The sequence below is a fragment of the Sander vitreus genome, chromosome 2 (genome assembly GCF_031162955.1).
Source record: "Sander vitreus isolate 19-12246 chromosome 2, sanVit1, whole genome shotgun sequence".
NCBI lineage: Eukaryota > Metazoa > Chordata > Actinopteri > Perciformes > Percidae > Sander > Sander vitreus.
Window position 1 is genome coordinate 39,450,067 of NC_135856.1, and position 25,320 is coordinate 39,475,386.

Here is a 25,320-nt window from a genome sequence, read left to right on the forward strand (position 1 = left end):
CAGGTTTCTTCCTAAAAGGGAGTTTTTCCTCACCACTGTCACACTAAATGCTTGCTCTTGGGGGAATTACTAGAATTGTTGGGTCTTTGTAAATCATAGAGTGTGGTCTAGACCTCCTCTATCTGTAAAGTGTCCTGAGATAACTCTGGTTATGATTTGGTACTATAAATACAATTGAATTGAATTGAATTGAAGATAGCTCAATACATCTTTACAATACAAGCCTCATATTAAATGTATTCTTCGTGGTCCATACATAGCTTCCTCCAAGTGGTGGCAGTGACAGCGTTAAGAAGCGCTCAGCCAGTCTCCACCTTCTATGTAAATAGCAGTGGGAGTGAGTGGGACACGAGGCGGAGGGAGCGCTCAGTGAGTGGGGGGGGTTGCCTTCACGGATGTGTGCCTGCCCTCACAAGAAGGAGGTGTGTGTCTGTCTCCAGTGTTTGCATCTATTCGGAGGAAAAAGAAGCGATAGGCTGCCTTTGGACGCGAACGTGCAATCATGTCACGAGCGCCGGACTGTGCAACGACAGCATCTGAATAATCCATACAGGGGATAAGCAGCGGGCTATACAGGGATACAGCCATGGGTGGACAGATAACGCGAAATGCCTTTTACGGTAAGAAATAAATATTGTTGGCTGTATGTTTGGGTCTATATTAAAATGTACGCTGTATTGTGTATGGCTTTATATCCAGCTTTGGTCATTTGGTTCTAAAGAGTGCTTACATGTTTAATTCATAGACGAGTAGCCTGTGCTGTAGCTAGCTCACAGCACTGGCTCTGTTATCAGGTAGCGTTTTGCCACTATAGGCTATTCTTTGGTCACAGTTACGTCACTCCGGTAGCCTAATTAGACTGCAGGGGTCTCGAGACGCGCAGCTGTGCTCACTTTTGATGAACGTGATGCAATGAACTAGATGTCACAACCTCCTCGCGCTCCTACGGAGACGTTGTCCCATTTACAGTGGTGTAAAGGGTTGATACTGTGTGGGCTAAGGAACAGTTTCAGTGAAGGAGGACAAGTTGCGGGGTTTCCTTCTGCTCTTTGCTGTGGTTTCCCCTCATTAATAAAGAGACAGTGTGTGCAGCTGGGCTTTAGGAAATCAGTGATTTCCAATTGCATTGTCCTGTAGGGTAACAGAAAGCAGCATGATAATGTATGGCTAGGAGCAAAACAGCTAACTGTATTGAAAACACAAGGTGTTTAGTAGTTTAATTTGGTCTTAAAATAGGGTAGTGTTGATTTTGTGTTGGCTTTTGGGTCTTCAGGTGTTCAGGTCTATGGAAGAAGAGCTCCCAGCCAGGGACTGTGTGTCAGCTAACAAGCAGTGGAAGTCAACAGTGACGCTTGTGTGTACTGTTAATTCAAAATGTAGACCAGCTTTAGACCTTGTGTGTCTTGTTTGGTGCTCCATGTGGTGACAAACAGCAATATCCATCATGGAGTTTAATAAATAAAAAATGTAGTCCTCCCCTACTCTCTTTCTTCCTCTCTACCATTGCAACATTATAAGAATGTAATAGCAGTGCAGGAAATAAACAGTGCCAAACGTGTGCTTCTGAATTGACTCTATATTTCTATAGAATTATTGGAAGAATTATATATATTATATTATTATATTTAACCAATAATTCACCTAATTGTTTTCTGTTTATACAGTACAGCCGAGGGCGACTATATTATTGGAAACGGTTCCAGCAAAACTCAAGAATATCCATGTTATGTTCTTCTTTACAAATAATATAAATGTCAGACTGACTGACTGACATGTGATATACATCCTTCTTAGAAAACAATTAGTTTTTAGGAATGTCTCATCATATATTGTCTCTAGAAGTGGGTTATTCAACTTTAGTTTTTGTTAAAGAAGGAAAAGAAAATTGCAATACTCAATACAATCGTATAGCAATAAATGAAAATCACAATACAGATCGAATCAGCAAAGTATCGTGAAAGAATAGCCTAGAAGTCTAGACCACCCTAGAGGCAGCAAATGTAATTTGCAGCCAGGGTCGTCTAGCAACTCTCCGTTGGCTTGGGAGCTGGAAAAACCAAACTCTGGTCAGGCCAATCACATTGTGTATAGTGGGCGGGGCTTAACATAATGACGGCAGAGTTGTGATGGTTCCGCGTGAATTCCCTGCTACTTGAAAACAAAGAAGATGGCTGCTGCTGCTGGAGAACAGCAGTCTTTGGAATCGGCTTTGGCCGCGACTCTGGAAGACTCTGAAAGAAAAGCTGAACTCCAAGCTTTTCTTTGAGAAAAGAACAAAGAACGGCACTGAAGTCATTCTTAAAAAAGGAAGATGTGTTCAGAGTTTAAAGTTGAATCTATCAGCTAGCTTTGCTCTGGTTGGCTATGAGTGCAGAGGGAATCTGAAAGACAACCGTTTATCCCGCCCCTCAGATTGAGCCCTGCCAATGGTGAGTTCCCAGACCCAACATCTGGTGGGGCTGGCTTGTCAGGCTAGTGAAAGAATTGAATCGAGACAAAAGCATATCGTCCCAGCCCTAATATATACACAATATATTACAGTACTGTGCAGAAATTTGAGGCAGGTGTGAAAAAAACTGTATATATATATATATATATATATATATATATATATATATATATATATTATATATTAGGGTTGTCAAAATAATGCGTTAATTTCGATTAATTAATCTGAGAAAAAATAACGCGTTAAAAAAATTAACGCAAATTAATCCATTCCATGTTGACGTTTGCATTCAGACGAAAATGTGGTGCCACTGATATGTCTGCTCTTCTCTCTGCTGCTCTGAAACAGACGTTACAGGAAACACAAACCCCGCTGCATGTGACGCTAGTTAACACTATACTCAACAGCTAGCTAACGCTTACTCAACAGCAGCTAACGTTAGCCTACCGCTAGCTAGTTAACACTATACTCAACAGCAGCTAACGTTAGGCTACCGCTAGCTAGTTAACACTATACTCAACAGCAGCTAACGTTAGCCTACCGCTAGCTAGTTAACACTACTCAACAGCAGCTAACGTTAGCCTACCGCTAGCTAGTTAACACTATACTCGACAGCAGCTAACGTTAGCCTACCGCTAGCTAGTTAACACTACTCAACAGCAGCTAACGTTAGCCTACCGCTAGCTAGTTAACACTATACTCGACAGCAGCTAACGTTAGCTAGTTAACACTATACTCGACAGCAGCTAACGTTAGCCTACCGTTAGCTAGTTAACACTATACTCAACAGCAGCTAACGTTAGCTAGTTAACACTATACTCGACAGCAGCTAACGTTAGCCTACCGTTAGCTAGTTAACACTATACTCAACAGCAGCTAACGTTAGCCTACCGCTAGCTAGTTAACACTATACTCAACAGCAGCTAACGTTAGCCTACCACTAGCTAGTTAACACTATACTCAACAGCAGCTAACGTTAGCCTACCGCTAGCTAGTTAACACTATACTCAACAGCAGCTAACGTTAGCCTACCACTAGCTAGTAGCTGATTAAACAGGGTTAAATGCTGACAGCTAACACTAAACGGTGTAAAGTGTGACTGTGTTTTACTGTAGAGGATTCAACACCGGGATGTAACAATCTGCAGCTGCCGTCGGAGAAACAACACAGACGGGGCGTTCAATGACACTGGTAAACTACAGCCTCGTGGTGCATTTGAAGTTATTGTAAATGTCCTTTTCCTATCTGGTTGTTGTTTTTGTCGTTCAACAGCAATTTACTAGTGAAATAAGTTATTGTTATTGTTATACATTATTATTAAATCATTTAATGTTGACCATATGGCCGTAGCAATAAACAAGCCTTCTTTAATGTCACCAACTGTTGTTTCGTACCCTTTTTTTTTCTTTTCTTTATTTACTTTCTTAAAAAGTATCGGTTCAGGCACCGTTAATTATGTATGTGATTAATTCCGATTATTTAATCACAGAGTATGTAATTAATTAGATTACATTTTTTTAATCGATTGACAGCCCTATTTATATATATATATATATATATATATATATATATATATAAATATATATATATATAGCCTGTAGTAAAGCTATGGTAGTTAAGCCCCTGCTCCTACAGCCCTTCTGGTTTTGGCCACCTGGTCGTTCTAATTAAAGCCCCAACATTAATCCAATTAGTTAAAGAGGGACAGACTAAGACAGCATTAGGAGGAAGCTATAGCACCTTTTCTTTGTATCAGGGTCAAACCCCTCATACAGATTCAAATGCAATACAACCTAAGTCATTTCCTGTTAAATATTAACATTAAACAAGTCAGTTTTCCAGTTTATAGCAAAGCTCTTCAGCATTGCCAGTGTATCTGTTGAATCTGAGTTACTACTGTACCAGTGTACATAAATCACTTCTATAGAGCACAAACATTGTAAATGGTCCACATTTCCCCTTGTTTCAGTGTATGCTTAAACCAATTGGAAATAAACTTAGACTTGAGCTGTTTCTGGGTTCTGAGCTGGACTGGGTTCTATCAAAATCATCTTATAAAGTAAATAAATGCTTCTACCATCATGTTTTATAGTTTGCCACAGCAATTGACTGCCATTCCTTTATTGGGTATTTGGTATTAGGTCCTCTCTATGTTATTTTACGTGCCAGACATCCATGACGTAGCTGTTGCATCTATATCAAATATTTGTACTGCCTCCCTGGACTCGTTAATTGATGTTATTCATTTCACCTGTGCTTCTCCTGCTATGGCAAGCCCAAATGTCTGCTTTGAAACCAGCCTTTCACTATACCCTGCCCTATTGTCAGCTTAACCCACACCTGTGTACTTGTACAATGATTCTGCCATGCATATTAATAACTAATGTTTAACCATTAGCCTACAATAAGATTTTTGACCCATTCATACTATCAGTTAAACAAGTTATTTAAAAGAGTGTGTGGCATGGTAAAAGAAAAATAAGCTATACAATCTATTTTTTACCTGCTAGTTAACTTGCTAGTGCTAACTTTGCACTAGCAAGTAGAGTTAGGTCGGGTTTGCGGTAGGGCTGGGCAATATATCGATATTATATCCATATCGTGATATGAGACTAGATATCGTCTCAGATTTTGGATATCGTAATATCGTTATATGGTGTCTTTTCTTGGTTTTAAAGGCTGCATTACAGTAAAGTGATGTCACTTTCTAAACTTTCCAGACTGTTCTAGCTGTTCTGTTATTTGACTTTACCCACTTAGTCATTATGTCCATATAACTGATGATTATTTATAAAAAATCTCATTGTGAAAATATTTTGTGAAAGCACCAATATCACCACAATATCGACATTGAGATATTTGGTCAATAATATTGTGATATCTGATTTTCCTCATATCGCCAAGCCCTAGTTTAGGGTTTTCTGGGTCTGGTGTACGAGCCTACACCGGTTTGATTTATGCAAACGTTGAACCGGCGTTTTTTTCATTAAGATACATTCTGGCAAATGAAAAAGCAGCTGACATCAGCAACCTGTGCCGATGGCGTCACTGCGGTAAATCGAACTGGTATTGCAAGGAACGACCTCTCAGGTGGATGTGGTGGAGGTGTCCACGACAACGCACACGACTGGTACTGTGCCAGTTTGCAGCTGTCCGCCAACTCCAAACGTATGTCTGAGCTTCCCGGACAGGTGAACTGGGACTCGACTAGATCGCTTAACGAGGGTTGGCTATCGTCTAGTCTTACTTTGCCAGACCCTCCTCCATAGCGCTCTGGAGGAGGGTCTGGCCACTTCACATAGCAGTCAGAGATGGGAGAAAAACGTGCTCTGGTTTATTGGCATTTCTTTAAACCGATCACAATCGTCATGGGTGGTGCTAAGCGCCGGAGAAAAGCCGCGGTGCCTCTGCTAAATAGGCTCGCAAGGAACTTGTGTAGATTTAAAAGTTGTTTTCACCTCAATATTTTCTGTTTATACGGTACCGCCGACGTCGATTAAATCATATACATGTCCAGCAAAACAGAGTGAAAACAAAAAATGCAGAATATCCATATTATGTTCTTCTTTATAAAGGAAATAAATGTCAGACTGACTGACTGACATGTGATGTACATCCTTCTTAGAAAACAATTCGTTTTTAGAAATGTCTCATCATATATTGTCTCTAGGAGTGTTTTATTCAACTTTCATTTTTGTTAAAGAAGGAAAAGAATATATATATATATATATATATATATATATGCGATTCAATAGTATTGAGTATATATATACTCAATACTATTGAATCGCATTAACTGAAAATCGCAATACAGATCGAATCAGCACCCATGTATCATGATAGAATCAAATCGGGGCTAAAAACATATCGTCGCAGCCCTACAAAGTAATGTTTCCTTACTTCTGAGAATCAGATCGGATCACAGTAATATCATGGGATGTGCCTCCGGTTATTGAATGCCAAATAAAGGCAACAGATATTTAATACAGCATGCAGACCACCAAACACCATTGAAGACACCCCCCTTTTTCTTTTTTCTCTGTCTTTTTTTTCTGCCTTTCTCTTTGTGTGCATGAGAACAAGAGCCAGTAGGACTTTAATCAGGCCTGAACAGTTGCTATGGAGTGACAGAAACATATGTCTCAGGGTCAGGTAGCATTGTTATGAATGTGTCAGTGTCGTCCATATCATTCTTACTTCCTACTCCTCTGCAGTGTGTTCTGGGGCGAGTGAGGCGGGAGTCTGTCACCTGCATCAACACACAAGGGACAGTGGGTTCCCCCCACATATACATGTGTGCAATAGGGCTGCAACTCCATTAGTGGTTTGGTTTTTAAATGTCAGAAAATGGTAAAAAATGTGGATCAGTGTTTCCAAAGCCCAGGATGATGCCCTCAAATGTGTTGTTTTGTCGAATTCTCAAAGATATTCAGTTTACTGTCACAGACGAATGAAGAAGCAAGAAAACAGGTTTTTGTGACGTTTAAGAAGCTGGAATCAGAGAATCTTTACTTTTTTCATAAAGATTGACTCAAAGCGATTAATTGATTATCAAAGCAGTTGCAGGTGAATTATTCTCGCATAGCCAGACCTTCCTCCACAGCGCTGCGGAGGAAGGTCTGTCTAGTCCACACAGTATTCCTGGATGGGAGAAGAACGTACTCTGGTTTATTGGCATTTCTTTAAACCAATCACAATAGTCTTAGGCCGACGGAGCCCCGGTGCCTCTGCTAAATAGTCTCAGGAAGGAACTTGTTTTGGTGGAACATGTGGACGTTAAAAGTAGTTTTAGTCGTGCAACAGAAAACTCCGATTGGACAGATAGTCTAGCTAGCTGTCTGGATTTACCCTGCAGAGATCTGAGGAGCAGTTAACCATAGTCCTCACAAATCCACCAGAGGTTAGAACGCCAACGCAGAGACAGAGGAAGGGGACGGACATCTGGCTGAATTTCCGGCAGCACCAGAACAATCTAATAAAGCTAATAGAACAAAAGCAAAAAACAACATTTACTTAACATAGGAAGAAGCATAAGCTTATTTATTCCTACCCCTTTTCCACTACTCAATAATAATCATCATGAATGGCTTCATATTTATATCATATCCATTCATAAACATTCTTTACAATTTGCTACACATGTATTCTCACACACCACGAAAAAGAAAACATACATAATTACATATGCTTATATCCACCATAGAAAAGAATGAATGTAAATAAAGAAATAAATAATCTGTGAGAACACCAGGTCGATAGTTAACGATTAGTCGATTAATTGTGGCAGCTCTAGCAACCCTAACCTTCCTTTGTCTGGCAAGCATGCAAAACTGTGTGTGTGTGTGTGTGTGTGTGTGTGTGTGTGTGTGTGTGCAGCCAGCCCTTTCATCTTCATCTTCATGACAGGTCACCATCGAGGCAGCGCCCACATAATGACTTCCAGGCAGTACTGAAAAGTGTCTTGCCTGCTTTCCGTCGATACACACTGCATATCATTCCCCCTCTCCACCAGCCTGCTCTCTCTCGCTGCCAAAGAAGCACCATTGGATTACATTGTGCTCCACTGTTTGCGGCCTTGTGGTTTTATTACTTATTGATTGCTGTTGTGTAATCCTGCTCGTGAAGAGAATGCTGTAACAGCGGGAAGACTGGTGGGCCATAGTGGGTGACGTCAGCCAGAATTCATCATCCCTGCTGTCTCACCTTTCACTGCCAGGTCATCACCATGTGAAATATTGATAGCACAGTGTCTCCCCATCAGGGTAAGCCCATGGCAAACCAGATAGTAGTCTTGCATAGCCAGACCTTCCTCCACAGCGCTGCAGAGGAGGGTCTGGTTAGTCCACACAGCATTCCTGGATGGGAGAAGAACATGCTCTGGTTTATTGGCATTTCTTTAAACCAATCACAATAGTCTTGGGCGGTGCTAAGCTCCAGACAGAGCCATGGTGCCTCTGTTAAATAGTCTCAGGAAGGAACTTGTTTTGGTGGAAAATGTGTACGTTCAAAAGTAGTTTTAGTCGTGCAACAGAAAACTCAGATTGGACAGATAGTCTAGCTAGCTGTCTGGATTTACCCTGCAGAGATCTGAGGAGCAGTTAACCATAGTCCTCACAAATCCACCAGAGGTTAGAACACCAACACAGAGACAGAGGAAGGGGACGTTCATCCGGCTGAAAATAGGGACATCCAGCGGAATTTTCGGCGGCACCAGAGCAATCCTGGAAGTGGCACATCGTCGATATAGACTAACTAGATAGATACTGCTTTAGGTAGCAAATGCTATTTCTACTGCTCACAACTAGGGGTGTAAATCACAAGTGTTATCACGACACAATATTATATCAATTGTTTGGACAACGATATGGTATGTGCTGATATCACAAAGTCTCCCACGATATGAATTTGAGTCAAGTCATGGGCCTGCGATGGATGTTGATGAAGACATTATCATTAATGCCCATTTCACACGATCAGTTCCATTTATATCCACTCACAAAAATCAACTAAAATATGACTTGACAATTTTATTACAAAGCTCTTCTAGACATTTAAATGACATGATGACAATGATTTTTATTTAGAAATATGTTTATTGATTTTCAAGAAAACGAGTAAAGAAAGGAGAGAGAGAAAAAAAAAACTAACAAAGAACACGTAACATATAGAACACAGCACATCTTGGATTACAACAATATTCCATGGTCATAGTTAGGATGGGTACTATAAACAAAAACATCTAAAAGTAGTTAAGATAAATGAATTTGACATATACAAAATCACCTACTCATTTGCACAGTGAGGTTTTATACAATAGCCAATGCCTAAGAGCTCACATTTTTAAGGTAATTCAGTATCGGGTCCCATGTTTTATCATTAACTTGTCTCCTCTATCTTCATTATAGAATCTCAATCTTTCCAGATGTAAAGTATTTGACAATTCCCCAGCCACAAATGATATGAAGGCACAGAATCCATTTTCCATACACGTAAAATCTACTTTTTTGTAATTACCATCCCAAATTGAATGGCTCTTCTTTCAAATTTATTGACGGAGGAGAGGACATTAGTGTCCCCCAGAATCCCTACCAAATTCTTACCAAAAGCCTGAAAAATACACTTCCAATATGAATGAAGTTTACTACATGCCCAGAAAGAATGTGCTAGAGTACCTATCTGGGATTTACATCGGTTACATACTGGTGGGATATCAGGATCAAATTTGTGTAACTTTTCCCGCGAATAACAGAGTCTGTGGAGTGTTTTAAACTGTATTAGGTTGTGCCTGGTATTAACTGAACACTTTTGCACATTACGTAGACATTCTTCCCAAACTTCATCAGTTAATTCCATATTCAACTCATCTGCCCATGCCCGTTTATACACCTCCGTATTCATCAGAGCTCCATCATGAAGCATTCAAAAGAAAGCAGAGATCTCCCCTCAGGAGCCCGGGTCAAATTTGTTAACTGCCTCAAGAGTATCATGTTTATTTAGAACTTCAAAGTTTGGTATATTTCTTTTAACAAAATCTCTAATCTGCAAAAACCTGAAAAAACTTGAGGCGGATATTCTATATTTAGCTTGCAGCTGCCTAAATGAAGCAACATTTCCCCCAATATACAAATCATTTATGTTTTTAATGCCTTTCTGTTTCCAAGGAGAGAAAGCGATATCATTTAGGCCACGTACGAAAGCATGATTTTCACAAATTGGAGTATCAGTATATACACTTGGCGCCTTGATATGGAGTGTAATCCGCTCCCATGTGCGCATAGTGCCATTGATTACAAAGCTGTTACTATAATGTGACTTCCTAACTTTGGTGGGGCTGTTGAGCAAAGCCAGCAAGGAGGTCTTGTTACAAAGCAATCGTTCTATGCATAGCCAAGCAGGGCAGGACTAAGAAGAGGAGGGGGGGCCTTTCCTCCACCAAGCAAGTATAGACAGATGAGCCGCCCAGTAATACATTTTAAAATTCGGTAAGGCAAAGCCTCCAGCATTTTTTGGTTTACATAGATGTTTTTTTGGAAATCCTGATGGCTTTGTAGTTCCAGATAAAAGGAGCAATAATTGACTCTTAATTGTTTAAAGTAATACTGGGCAATGTAACATGGAAGAGACTGAAAGAGATGTAGGAAACGTGGCAGTGCAATCATCTTAATTGCATTAATCTTACCTACAAGAGAAATAGGAAGAGTCTTCCAAAAATGTATACTTTGTTTAAGTTGCTCAATCTTATTATACCAATTCTTCTGTAGAAGGTCCTCAGGGTCTTTAGTCACAGTTATACCAAGATACGAGAAATCTTTGAAATCTTTTTTAAAAGGAGTAGACTGTATACATGTCATATCAACTTCATTAGGAATTGGCATCAACTCACTTTTATCCCAGGTAACAGAAAATCCGGAGAGTCTGCCAAAGTTGATAATTACAGTCAAAAGATGAGGTATTGAAGCTTGAGGATGAGAAATGAATATAAGAATGTCGTCCGCATATAGTGAAATATGATGCTCTTGTCCATAAATGTTGATAGGAGATATTAGACAACTTTGTCTAATACTGACTGCTAGCGGTTCAATAATAATTGAGAACAGGAAAGGGGAGAGGGGACACCCCTGACGAGTTCCACGACTGATTGTAAAAAGGCATGAGATATTATGGTTGGTTATGACAGAGGCGGTTGGATGTGAATAAATAAGCTCAATCCATTTCATAAAGGAGGGCCCAAAACCAAATTTTTTAAGTGTAAACAACATATAGGGCCATTCCACCTGATCAAAGGCACGCTGTGTATCTAAAGAAATGATTACTGTCTCTTCAGTGTGTTCTGTATACAAAATATGGAACAAGCGGCGCAAATTAAAGTACATATGCCTACCTGGCATGAACCCTGTTTGGTCAGAGTGAATAATAGAACAAATGTGCTCCTTTAATCTATTGGCTAAGACTTTCCCAAGAATTTTTGTTTCGATAGGTAGCAGGGAGATAGGACAATATGAAGAGACCAGGTTAGGATCACGTCCAGGTTTGGGTGTAAGTGAAATATTGGCCTTATATAAAGTGGGAGGCAACCTAGAGCTCACCAGTGAGTGATTCAGCATTCATAGGATAAGTGGGGAAAGTTTATGGCTAGGTACCTTGAAAAATTCAATACAAAAGCCATTTGGTCCTGCTGCCTTATTGTTGGGGAGAGAGGAAATCACATCTTTTACCTCACTCAAATTGACGTCTGCATCTAGTGAGGAGGAAGATTCTTTTGATAATTTAGGTAGTCCCAGATTTTCGAAAATTTTTTCCATAGCCCCTGGATCAGATCCACCCTGTGACTGATAGACCTTTTCATAAAAATCAGCAAAACATTCATTCATTCTTTTAGGATCCGTCAGGGGAGTCCCATCATTCCCCTTGATAGAATGTATGGACTTGGACGCCTGAGATTGTCTTAACTGGCGGGCAAGTAACCTTTGGGGTTTATCACCAAACTCAAAATACTTTTGCCTTACTTTGGCCAACAAACATGAAACATTTTTGGACAATATAGAATTGTACTCATATCTTAATGCTGAGATTTTCTTCAGTACTTCAGGTTGATTATCCACTCTATATAGTGCTTCCAAATCTGATAGCTGACTATCTATTTCAGTTAACCTAGCTTTAGATTTTCTTTTTTCCATCGCTTCATAAGATATGATTTGGCCCCTGAGAACAGACTTCATGGCCTCCCAAAGTGTGGAGTCGCTAACTTCACCATTATCATTAGTGTCAATGTAAAGATCAATTTTGCTCGAAAGATAAGAACAAAATTCCTTCTCTTTCAGTAAAGTATTATTTAACCGCCAGTTAAATTCTCCCCTTTTAAGATTTAGATTAAGCTTTAAGGAAACAGGAGCATGGTCTGAAATGAGAATATTATGATAAGTGCAATCCACAACTTGTGATAATAATTTGGAATCCAATATAAAATAATCAATCCTTGAGTAAGATTTATGAACGGCTGAAAAATAGGAAAAATCTCTTGCTGTGGGACTAAGGAGCCTCCAAATGTCCATCAGATTATAAGACTGTATCAGATTATTAAGAGCGATACTGCTCCTCGATGTATTCATTTGAGAGTGTTGCCAATCAAGGACTGAATCCAAAACGCAATTAAAGTCTCCACCTAAGATTATATTTGTTTTAGACATATTGGATATAGTGTTAAAAAGGTTCTGGAAGAAAATGGGATCATCAAAATTTGGGCCGTATACATTTATCAAAGTCACAGGTACTGAGTTTAGCTCCCCTTTAACTAATAAATATCTACCTCTATCATCAGAAATGGTTTGCATATGTACAAAGGGAGTGTTTTTCTTAATAAGGATTGCCACTCCTCTTGCTTTTGTGCTAAAGTTTGATTGGAAGACATGTGATGCCCATGAAGGACATAATACTTTAGCAGCAGTTTTTTTAATATGTGTTTCCTGGAGGAAACGTATATCGGCCTTGAGTGTACGTATATGAGCATACACTTTTTCTCTTTTTAATGGGCTATTCATCCCCCTTACATTCCAGCTGACTAGATTAACTCCACCTTCACTGTGCTTACTAGGCCCTCTTAACATAAATAGTATCTACAATGTAAAATGGCTTGTCACCTGACCATGGCAAAGAGGATTGTGCAATAAACGAAAAAAGAGATGTAATGAAGCAAAGAGAACCCTAAACTGAACATATGAACGCACCCCAGAGGGAAAACAAAAACCACGAGCGGTGTTACCATGCCCCAAACTGAAAGTCAAAGCTAAACATTGGCGCCGAGTTAAGGCCCAAATTAGCATATAACTACTTATCTCCCTACCTACAGTGGAGCAATCCACCTAAAAATGTTCACAAGATAATGCCTAAAGCCGGATGCCTAAAGCCACACCGAATTTTCCTGGCTCTGCACTTCTCCTTGATGTGTTGAAAAGCCATCCGCTTCTTCATGGTTGCTGATGTTACGTCGGGAAAGATGAATACCGGATGCCCATCATACTGAAGCGGTGCCTTCTCCCTCGCGAGCCATAGTACCAGCTCCTTTACCTGGAAGCGGTGCAGCCTGGCGATGATAGCTCTCGGTTTCCCGTCTTTCGCTGGCGCTGCGCTTCGGTGGGCACGGTCCACATCCACGGGATGATCAAAGTGCTCCTCTCCCAGTAGCTCCTGTAGCAATTTGGTGACAAACTCCGTTGGCTTGCCGTTCTCGGCTTTCTCTTTTATTCCGATTATACGGATGTTTTACCTGCGAGAACGGGACTCCAGGTCATCTAATTTAGCTTGCTGTAGCATGCACTGGGAAGCTAGGCTCTCGTGTTGCCTCTCAAGTTCGTCCAGACGTTTTTCATGCGATTCAACGGCGTCCTCTGTTGTGGACACACGTTCACTAACGGCTGTTAGAGCCGATTTAAGGTTGGAAAGGGACCCATTAAGCTTGTTGAATCTGTCGTCCACGGCGCTTTTCATCTTGTGTATTGCTGCTAAAATGTCTTCGTTCGTAGCCGGGAGCTCAGTGCTACCAGCAGTAGCACTAGCTGCAATAGCACTTGCCTGTTTGGTGGTCTCCTCGTCGGCATCTTTTTCGACAAAATCTTCTTCACAAGAACTTTTTCCGGTCTGAACCCCTTGCCTTTTTTTGTCATTTTCCTGCTGCACAGCATACACAACCGTTAGTAGTTTATTTAAAGACTTATGGGTGAGATTGAGGTGGAGCTCCCTACAAACACGTCTACTCCACAGCGTGGTCCGCCATCTTCCAAAAAACATTGTTTTTAATACAAAGAATAAATCTTAAGTGAGAATGTCAAAATAAAGGAGCATCTTAAAGATGATATGTACTGTTTCACTTTGCATCGATGATATTGAATCGTTGATCATTGAATCAATATATCGATCCACATCAATGAATCGTTACAATTTTAATAATTGATTAATCATTTAAGTCCAGAGCTGCAATGAACAATTATTTTCCTTATTGATTCATCTACTGACTATTTTCTTGATTAATCGTGTGGCATATAAAACATCAGATTACAGTGAGAAATGCTGCTCCAAACAAACGCTGCCACAGCGTTCATTGGTAAATTACATCGGTGGCACTACATTATTTTTGTGATCCGTCTCCTTTCCTTCATTAATACTAGAAGAATAGTCTACACTGTATTATTTGCCTGGGCCTCAGCAACAGACCTTGTGTACATATTCTTCCTTTTCAGCCAGTACCGAGTACCAATTCAATATCAGTGCATTAAAAAAGAATATAGTGTATATATATATACACACACACACACACACACACACACACACACACACACACACATATATATATATATTAGGGCTGTCAGCGTTAACGTTAAAGTTAAAGGCCGACGCGATTAATTTTTTTTAATCGCATTAATCACATGCCGGCATTTATTAATTTATTTTACACATCACTGGGCTTGGCGTGGTGCCTAACAGCTACTATTTTGACCCTTTGCAGCACCGGTACTTATCATCCAGCTGCCACTTCCTCGTAACACATCCTGCTGCTGCAGGCTGCAGCATGATGGAGAAACACAGCAGCAATGAAATCCTGAATGGAGCTTTTTATTTTCCAAAACTCCCAGACGGCTCGTAGACAAGTCGAAAGCCATATGCACGTTGTGTAAAGCCAAATTAAAATATCACGAAGCACGTCAAGCTTGAGCTACCAGCTACGAGCTAAGCATAGTAGTACAGTTAACGTGATGCTAACCACCGGCCATCTGGGGGCGGGGGAGAGATGAATGTTCAAAAATAAGAGGTTGCTGTGGCCCGCCGTACAGGTTAGTTCGACCAGCGGGCAGCAGCGGTGGCCGGAGCAAGCAGCTGCAGCGAGCGGAGCGGGCGATCACAGGGGGGCATCCTCAGCGGTGAAATGCGAACGGGGGCTGGAGTATAACCTAGCTAGGTGGAAAGCTAACGCTAGCCGGCCACCTGTCCCATCAATCCTGCTTGCAAGTGTCCGCTCATTAGACAACAACTGGACTACATCCAACTTCAACAAAACTCCCAACGCGAGTTCAGAGACTGCTGTGTTGTTGGTGTTGTTGTTGTGGAATCAACAGTGTAGCGGACCATCCAGCCTGTTTCTCTGACGCTGGGTAAGAGTGGAGATGGGCTGTGTTAACACGGACTGGTGCAGAAATGAGCTGCTCATTAACCGCTGATCACTGGACGTCAGTGAGGAATCTACATTATTTAGGAGTTACTAAACACCAGATGGACTCTAGTAAGGCTAGGGATTTTTAGTTTTTAGTTCAGGACTTGGAGGAATGGTGCAATAATGACAGATTCACACATTTTTCTTTTGTTTACAGTAAATAAATAATTACAAATCTTAAAATCAAGTTCATAAAGTCACTTTCTTTGCATTCATTTGATTCCCAATCAAGATACACTGGTAAGAATAGCTTTCGATTGTTAATATGGACTTAAAAACTGTTCTGAAATGCAAATAATAGATAATCTTTTTTTTTACTTAATTTTATAGATGTGATATGATTGTTATCAGTGTTGTATGTCTTGGCTCTGGTAATCCCTTTGTAAAACATGAAGAAATAGAGAGAATGAATGCCATAGAACATTTTTTTATTATCTAGTTTAACAGTCAGTCATAACGGAAAAAGAACATAAATAAAACGACTTTTAACACGTTTTAAATTACCTGCTATTGGATCGGTGCATAGACTTGCATACTCACTGATACCAGAATTTTAGGCAGTATCAGAGGCTTTCCCAATACTGGTATCGGTATGTAACAACTGTATATGTAAGCTATCATAAGGCAAATAAAAGCAGCCAATAAGTAGCATGTAGAATCATGAGTTTTAAATTACAGGATAACCTGATGCCGCTCTGACCGGTTTCATTATGGAAACCCCCCACCATGCAACATTATCATGGCCATGAATCATCTGTCAATGCGTCGACACTGAAGCAATAGATTTGTCATGATGTTGCCTAGCAGCACATCTATCGCTTTGGTTACCACCAACATAATGAGTGATGAGCCATAATGAGTTCCTGGTACCTGTCCACAGGTAGAATAGCAGCTACAGTTACTATCACTGCCACAGTGGTAGTCTCCCTGTCTTTGAGCCACACACAGCCTCTTGGGTTCTACACACTCAGTGTAGCATCTGTCACACATGTACATGCAAGGAACTCTGGAGATCAGGAAGACAGGAAATGCAGTACTTACCAATTAAGGTTAGGGTTAGGGTAAAGGGTGCCATATGAAAGCTGTGAGCTTATTGAGTACACAAAGCCATCTTGCCTGAGCTTGCGTCTAAGCCTAAATGATAATGTGTGTGATTAATCATCACTATTAGTGTGATTCATTTCACAGTGGATGTTACATCAGGCTGGAATGGCATTTTGTCATGAGTCAGTGAGACTGAATACATCATGCAGACACTGCTATGTAAACATCATTAAGATGTTTGTCATTGGCCTCCAGGCTGGTTGGCGGTGTTGTAAATGAAACTGTCAACGGATCTACGGAGAGCAACATCAAATAAAGAACTTAAGAGTAACATTTTACTGGTAATGTTTGCAAAAGATGAAATGCATGCGCTTATCATTATGAGATGTTAATGATTGTTACTATTCCAAGAGAACTAAATTAGTGTTAAAGCACAACAGTTAACACAACATGAAGAAATAGCAAAATGTATTTTTTTTTTAACAGATTGTTTTGATGATGGATCTAAAGTACAGCAACACATTAATAATTGACACAAATGGCTACATATGTACAAAGTTTTGTTATTTTATGTTACACCCATAGACCGGAAAAAATAATGGACGTACAGTAGCCGTCACCTATTGGTTGTGGGCTGCCATTTTGAAGCCAGGAGTTACCATATTTGGACAAAAGGGCAGAGCTGGGTACGTGTTGTGTATGGTTTAAATGGCGCTACACTAAGCTAAATGCTAAAAGAGGAAAAGTTGCTGAGTAATCCAGTGGAGTTTTACCGGCGGGTCAACACGGACCTCCTGGTACTGGTGCCATTCCTCAGCATGTACATGCACACAGAGCTGGTTGAAAATCAGCAGCCTTTCTCTTAATTTACCAGCTAACACTAGCGCTAGCTAGCTAGCTGGGTTGGCAGAACGCTGAACAAGACATTTCAAGGTGACCCAAGTGTTCCAATCAACTTTAATGAAGTTTTTTAAGCCAGTGGTGCCCTGCTGGAAATGAGATAAATAATATTAATAATAATAAGCCCGAAGGGCTGCAGCCTCTACCATGAAAGAGGCAAAGCAGCGGGTGTGGGAGAAGTTCGGAAAAGACATGGAGAAGGACTTTCGGTCGGCACCAAGGTGCTTCTGGAAAACCGTTCGCCACCTCAGGAGGGGGAAGCGGGGAACCATCCAAGCTGTGTACAGTAAGGATGGGACACTGTTGACCTCAACTGAGGAGGTAATAGGGCGGTGGAAGGAGCACTTTGAGGAACTCCTAAATCCGACTAATACGCCCTCTATGGTAGAGGCAGAGCTGGAGGATGATGGGGGATTGTGGTCAATTTCCCTGGTGGAGGTTGCTGAGGTAGTTAAACAACTCCAAAGTGGCAAAGCCCCAGGGATTGATGAGCTCCGTCCAGAAATGCTTAAGGCTCTGGGTGTGGAGGGGTTGTCTTGGTTGACACTCCTCTTCAACATTGCGTGGAAGTCTGGGACGGTGCCTAAGGAGTGGCAGACCGGGGTGGTGGTTCCCCTTTTTAAAAAGGGGGATCAGAGGGTGTGTGCCAATTACAGGGGTATCACACTTCTCAGCCTCCCCGGTAAAGTCTACTCCAAGGTGCTGGAAAGGAGGGTTTGGTCGATAGGCGAACCTCAGGTTGAAGAGGAACAATGCGGATTCCGTCCTGGTCGTGGAACAACGGACCAGATCTGTACTCTCGCAAGGATCCTGGAGGGAGCCTGGGAGTATGCCCAAACGGTCTACATGTGTTTTGTGGATCTGGAGAAGGCATATGACCGGGTGCCCTGGGAGATACTGTGGGAGGTGCTGCGGGAGTACGGGGTGAGGGGGTCCCTTCTCAGGGCCATCCAATCTCTGTACGACCAAAGCGAGAGCTGTGTCCGGGTTCTCGGCAGTAAGTCGGACTCGTTTCAGGTGAGAGTTGGCCTCCGCCAGGGCTGCGCTTTGTCACCAATCCTGTTTGTAGTATTTATGGACAGGATATCGAGGCGTAGTCGGGGTGGAGAGGGGTTGCAGTTCAGTGGGCTGGGGATCTCATCGCTGCTTTTTGCAGATGATGTGGTCCTGATGGCATCATCGGCCTGTGACCTTCAGCACTCACTGGATCGGTTCGCAGCCGAGTGTGAAGCGGCTGGGATGAGGATCAGCACCTCTAAATCGGAGGTCATGGTTCTCAGCAGGAAACCGATGGAGTGCCTTCTCCAGGTAGGGAATGAGTCCTTACCCCAAGTGAAGGAGTACAAGTACCTTGGGGTCTTGTTCGCGAGTGAGGGGACAATGGAGTGGGAGATTGGTCGGAGAATCGGCACAGCAGGTGCGGTATTACATTCAATTTATCGTTGTGACCAAAAGAGAGCTGAGCCAGAAGGCAAAGCTCTCAATCTACCGGTCAGTTTTTGTTCCTACCCTCACCTATGGTCATGAAGGCTGGGTCATGACCGAAAGAACAAGATCCAGGGTACAAGCGGCCGAAATGGGTTTCCTCAGGAGGGTAGCTGGCATCTCCCTTAGAGATAGGGTGAGAAGCTCAGTTATCCGTGAGGAGCTCGGAGTAGAGCCGCTGCTCCTTCGCATCGAAAGGAGCCAGTTGAGGTGGTTCGGGCATCTGGTAAGTATGCCCCCTGGGCGCCTCCCTAGGGAGGTGTTCCAGGCACGTCCAGCTGGGAGGAGGCCTCGGGGGAGACCCAGGACTAGGTGGAGGGATTATATCTCCAACCTGGCCTGGGAACGCCTCGGGATCCCCCAGTCGGAGCTGGTTAATGTGGCTCGGGAAAGGGAAGTTTAAGGTCCCCTGCTGGAGCTGCTACCCCCGCGACCCGACCCCGGATAAGCGGACGAAGATGGATAACAATAATAATTTATACTTTATTAATCCCGCAAGGGAAATTACAATGTTTTCACTCTGTCGTTATTATTATACACATTACACACAGGCCTGAATTACACACACATGCTCAGTACCTCTACATGCACTAATGGAGATATGTCAGAGTGAGGGGGCTGCCCATGGAAAGACGCCCCGAGCAGTTGGGGGTTTGGTGCCTTGCTCAAGAGCACCTTGGCAGATAGAATGCAGGTTTTAGGCACTTCAGCATTGGCTTCAATTTTCAGGCCCGGAAGTCCGCTTGGTTACAGACAACAATAGGCTGCATGCTTGCATATTCCCACAATACGATATGATACGATACGATACAACTTTATTGTCAGCCAAGGCTGAAATTCTCTGTGCATCCCCGGGTCGCTCGTATAAAAAAAAAAAAAAAAGACATACACATACATACAAGCATACATGAGCTTAATAACACCAACATACATACATGAAACATTACCACAAATGACATAAACTTCCAAGTAGGAAAAATAAAGAAAACATGTATAACAAAAAAGAATGACATGAACACACACACCGACAATGTCTTGGAGACGTATATCCCTGAAATAAGCTATTGCACTGGATTTAATGTAGCTGGTTTAACAATAGGATAGATTGATGTATGAAAGAGTTTTGAAGTCTGATGCGATTAAAAGAATGAACTCTAAAGCGTCTGTTTGAAGGCAGAAGCTGATATTCATTGTGCAAGACATGTGAAGAGTCAACAATGGCTTAGATATTTCCACTAAGAGGCTATCACAGATCCACACTGTTGCGGCTGTGTGTGTGTATGTGCATGCGTGCATGTGTGTTTTCTCTAATGTCTCAGAGGATGAGTGTTAAGCTGGGCTCTACATAGCAACAAGTACAGAGAGTGGGTTGGTATGTGGGCTACCTGTGCTTCATAAGCTTTGCTGCTGTTGTGACTGAATGTTAGAGACTCATCATGTTTCCATGGTGCTAAAATTAGCTTTCATGGTTACATATGGTGGCGATCTGGTTTAATGATATCTGCAAGTACTAGTCAACAGAGCAAGTGTGGCTTACAATAGAACATGGTTGTTTTAACACAGTTAATTCATTATGCTCTACCTGTTTGGGAATCAGTATACCTCCATATGCTATTTAGTATTCTTTCACAACTCACCACACCCTGTAAATGCTACAGTGCATTCAATTCCAGACCTCGTGGGACACGTTTGAAAAATACCAAGCATTGATTATAATATAATTCCACATAATGCTGCTTAACCATTACCTTATCCTACCACTTCATTTTAGAGATGCACCGATTCACCGGCTGGTGACCGGAATTGGCCGATTTTGAATAACATTGTAAAGGCTACCATACAAAAGGACAATTCCAAAACAACCATGTTTTCATGCTAATTTAATGAGTTTTTAGCTTGAAAGAAGCTAGCGCGGACCGCTGATTAGCTTACAACGCTAGTATTCTGGGCACAGGGAAAGTAAAAACAAATCGCTATTTATATCACTAAAAAGGCTCAAAATATGACCAAACTTCAACGATAGCATAATGAGGGTCCCAATATGTTAACTGAAGCATTGAGAACTTTGTAAGTGTACAGACAGTTTAATAAAAAGATAGATTATAAAGACAGTCGCGTTCTTGTATACAGGCGGCCGCCGTCTTGGGAGCTACTGTCTTTCTAAACTATCTTTTTAATACTCTGTCTGGGTCACTCAACTTTTGTATTCATGAAAACAGCAAAATTTCAAAGTGGCTTGTTTGGTGCATATGTATCCATGTAGCTCCATGTAGCTCTCTCAGTCTTGGCCCCTATCACTAGGAGATGGGTCCCTCCCTGTTTACTCAGCCAGACAATTTTGAGTTGTAGCTTTAGAGACGGTGGGATTTCCCAAACTGAATAAATCCCGCTCACACATATAAACACAAAACTGCTTTTTCTAGCTTGGATGTTAAAAAACATCCAAAACACCGTACGAAAACATAACGGACCAGATACAAGCTTTGATTTTGAAAAGTCAAAGCTCGGGGACAGCACCAGCCAGGAAGGCATGAGACAGGAGGTCCCCAGGCTGCAGCCATACCCGACTCAAATATCCTTTCGGTCCCGGTGATATTATACATATATAAATGACTTTCGTTTTCAAGGCATTTGAGAAGGAAAGAGTGGTAGCATGCAAGCTCCCAAATGGAGTTTTGGATAATGTTGAGCTTTGGCAGCTTTACCTATATGCTAAAATATATAATGACTGAGGAAGCCTAGTGACGAGTCCATAGCAACCAGTGTTGAATTTCATGTGAATACTAGTTTACTAGAGGAGGAACTTAGTATTTGAAGTAATGCAGTAATGCAGGAAGTGTGCATTTAGTTTCCATGCTTACTGTGTTTTCACAACGTTAGTGAGTAAATCTACTGAAATGGCCCCCCCACCATAACAATGTTAGTGAGTTAATCTACTGAAATGGCCCCCCCACCATAACAATGTTAGTGAGTTATTCTACTGAAATGGCCCCCCCACCATAACAATGTTAGTGAGTTATTCTACTGAAATGGCCCCCCCACCATAACAATGTTAGTGAGTAAATCTACTGAAATGGCCCCCCCCCCACACCATAACAATGTTAGTGAGTTAATCTCCTGAAATGGCCCCCCCCACCATAACCGTGTTAGTGAGTTAATCTACTGAAATGGCCCCCCCCCCACCATAACAATGTTAGTGAGTAAATCTACTGAAATGGCCCCCCCCCCACCATAACAATGTTAGTGAGTTAATCTCCTGAAATGGCCCCCCCCACCATAACAGTGTTAGTGAGTTAATCTACTGAAATGGCCCCCCCCCCACCATAACAATGTTAGTGAGTTAATCTACTGAAATGGCCCCCCAACCATAACAATGTTAGTGAGTTAATCTACTGAAATGGCCCCCCCACCATAACAGTGTTAGTGAGTTAATCTACTGAAATGGCCCCCCCCCCACCATAACAATGTTAGTGAGTTAATCTACTGAAATGGCCCCCCCCCCACCATAACAATGTTAGTGAGTAAATCTACTGAAATGGCCCCCCCCCCACCATAACAATGTTAGTGAGTTAATCTACTGAAATGGCCCCCCCCCCACCATAACAATGTTAGTGAGTTAATCTACTGAAATGGCCCCCCCCCCACCATAACAATGTTAGTGAGTTAATCTACTGAAATGGCCCCCCCCCCACCATAACAATGTTAGTGAGTTAATCTACTGAAATGGCCCCCCCCCCACCATAACAATGTTAGTGAGTTAATCTACTGAAATGGCCCCCCCACCATAACAGTGTTAGTGAGTTAATCTCCTGAAATGGCCCCCCCACCATAACAATGTTAGTGAGTAAATCTACTGAAATGGCCCCCCCACCATAACAATGTTAGTGAGTAAATCTCCTGAAATGGCCCCCCCACCATAACAATGTTAGTGAGTAAATCTACTGAAATGGCCCCCCCACCATAACAGAGGAGTGAGATGTGTAGGTGAGAAAGCAGAGGTTAAGTCATGTCTGTCATGGCTGTATAAACCAGTGGTTATCTGTACATCTTTGCCAAGCACAAACTAGTACAGACGGCATCAATACATTGTTGGGGGGGGTCATGCCTCTATACCCAATCATTTTGGAGGGTCATAGAAAAATGTACTGCTGGCGAAGGGAGGCTCAAGTTTATGTTGACTAAAGAACCCAACACTCCTCCAGTAGCCCTATTAATAAATAACCAACAGTCACTAATATAGTTCTATTTTATAGTGATCGATTATCTGTTCAAAAAAATGTTCTATGTTCTATGCAAAATGTAAAATGTTCTATTAAAGAAAAGATAGAAAATAAATATTTGTGTGTGCTGTAAAGTGGTTAGAAAAAATGAAATCGGAATCGGCTAAAATCGGTATCGGCTGGTCAGACTCAATGAAAAATCTGAAATTGGAATCGGCCTAGAAAATTAATAATCGGTGCATCTCTACTCCATTTGGAGAATGTTCCCCAGAACCAGGAAGTCATTTTCCAACCAAACACTGAGCAAATATTTGAACAGTTTTCTCCCACCTATAAAACCCTATTTGCATGGTAACCCACTTAGTTGATGGTTGGTGAGTTACAACTACACAACTCTCTAGATAGCACACACACACACACACACACACACACACACACACACACCTGGCTCACCTCTCACTCACCGTCGTCAGCCAAATGAAATGGTAAGAGATTGGTTTATTGCTCTGCAGAGATATCAGCCAAGTGCAAGCCTGTATTTTGTTGTTATAAATAGGATAAAGGCTGTATGCTCTGGGGCAGAGGAATACAAGCGTTTCGCCCTGTTTGCTCATAATAAGACATCCTTGACCTTTGGCAAAATGGCTCCTGTGAGGCTGGTTAAAACAGTTTTTATTCATATAACCTGCATAAAACTGTGTGCACAAACAGAGGTTTTTAAGAGGCGGCTGTCAGATTGATGTTAACAGGATCCATTTTCAAGCTGTGTATAAAGAGGTCTGTGGACATGAGCATACTCCAGGATTTGTGTTGTTGAGGTTTTTGGAGGACAGAGACCAGCCGTTTGGCTTGAGGCTGCTTTGGTCTGTCTAATAACTTAAAACTGCAACATGGGATTTAAGAGTACACACGGAATCTTAAACAGTAGAACTGCTCGGTGCAATAAATCATTTTCTCATCCATAAAAATATTATTTTGCTCAGAATTCTACAAAGTAAATAAAAATGTTAACTTGTGTTTTTCTGTCACAGACAGACTACAGTCCTCAGGTTAAACACCATATGGGGTGATATTGGTGTTTTGCTACAGGTTATATGAGGTTGTCTAGAAGGTAACCCAAGCTTGCGAAAGTTTCGTGAAATGGTAAAAGTTACTGATTTAGTTATTGGAGGTATGGCTCTTCAATGGTTAAAGGTGCCCTGCCACACATAACCGTTTGTCCTTGTATTTGTTGAAATCTGTCAGGTCCATATGTGTTTGTGTTAGGTGGTGAATGTGAAGATGAACTGCTACCTCCTCTGTCAGCTCTAGCCACTGAACAGAAATACAAAAGCTGGTCAGTGTGACATCATGTTGCCTGAGCTCATATTAAGTGGCTGGTAGATTTGCTTCACTCTCCAGCCCAAATAAAGATGGTAATCTATTGAGTGGCTGGTAAAATTTGAACATTCACTAGACGTTTGGCTGGTGGACAGAAAAGTTAGAATGTTGAACCCTGCTTCGTATCAGTTTAAGCTCCTCTAAAGTAGGACTTAACAACTGTGTATATTTATCATACTGTACAGCAATCCTCTTCTCCTCCACCTCAACAACTTTGAGCCAAACAGTAGAATTAGCACAATGCTACAAGGTGGCTTACCTGGTACATGCACTTGCACTTCCCTCAATTTATTTCAGAGTAGGAAATAATTATCAAAACAATTAAAGCAATATTAGTTGATTTAACATTCTGTTCACCTTTTAAAGATGTTGTGGCAAATGTGTTAGCAAACAGTTGCCTATTTACGCATTCAGCAACATTAGCATTCAATAGATTAATGCAGCTCCAATAATCTCTCTTTTTAGTTCTGTTTTGCTCTTAACCAACTGCCTAAGAACATATTTGCTGAAAATTTGCTCAATAGCTAAATTTCATCAGCATTCCCTGTACAGGCAAATCCATAAAGGAGTTATGGCATCAAATGTTATGATTTTGGAAAAGAGAATAAACATTATATTTACTATATCTGCCTGTACAGCTG

General features: G+C 41.5%; 1 protein-coding gene across 1 annotated transcript in view; it reads left to right on the top strand.

Annotated features, from left to right (window-relative positions):
• Nucleotides 1–398: 398 nt before the first annotated feature.
• The window catches only part of neurl1aa (neuralized E3 ubiquitin protein ligase 1Aa), a gene marked incomplete at its 3' end in the record, with an annotated part of 73,277 nt that continues 48,355 nt past the window's right edge, over nucleotides 399–25,320 (top strand). Inside the window, exon 1 of the mRNA XM_078268010.1 lies at nucleotides 399–620. Within this exon, the coding sequence (XP_078124136.1) occupies nucleotides 587–620 (34 nt within the window). The remainder of the gene's footprint in view (nucleotides 621–25,320) is intronic.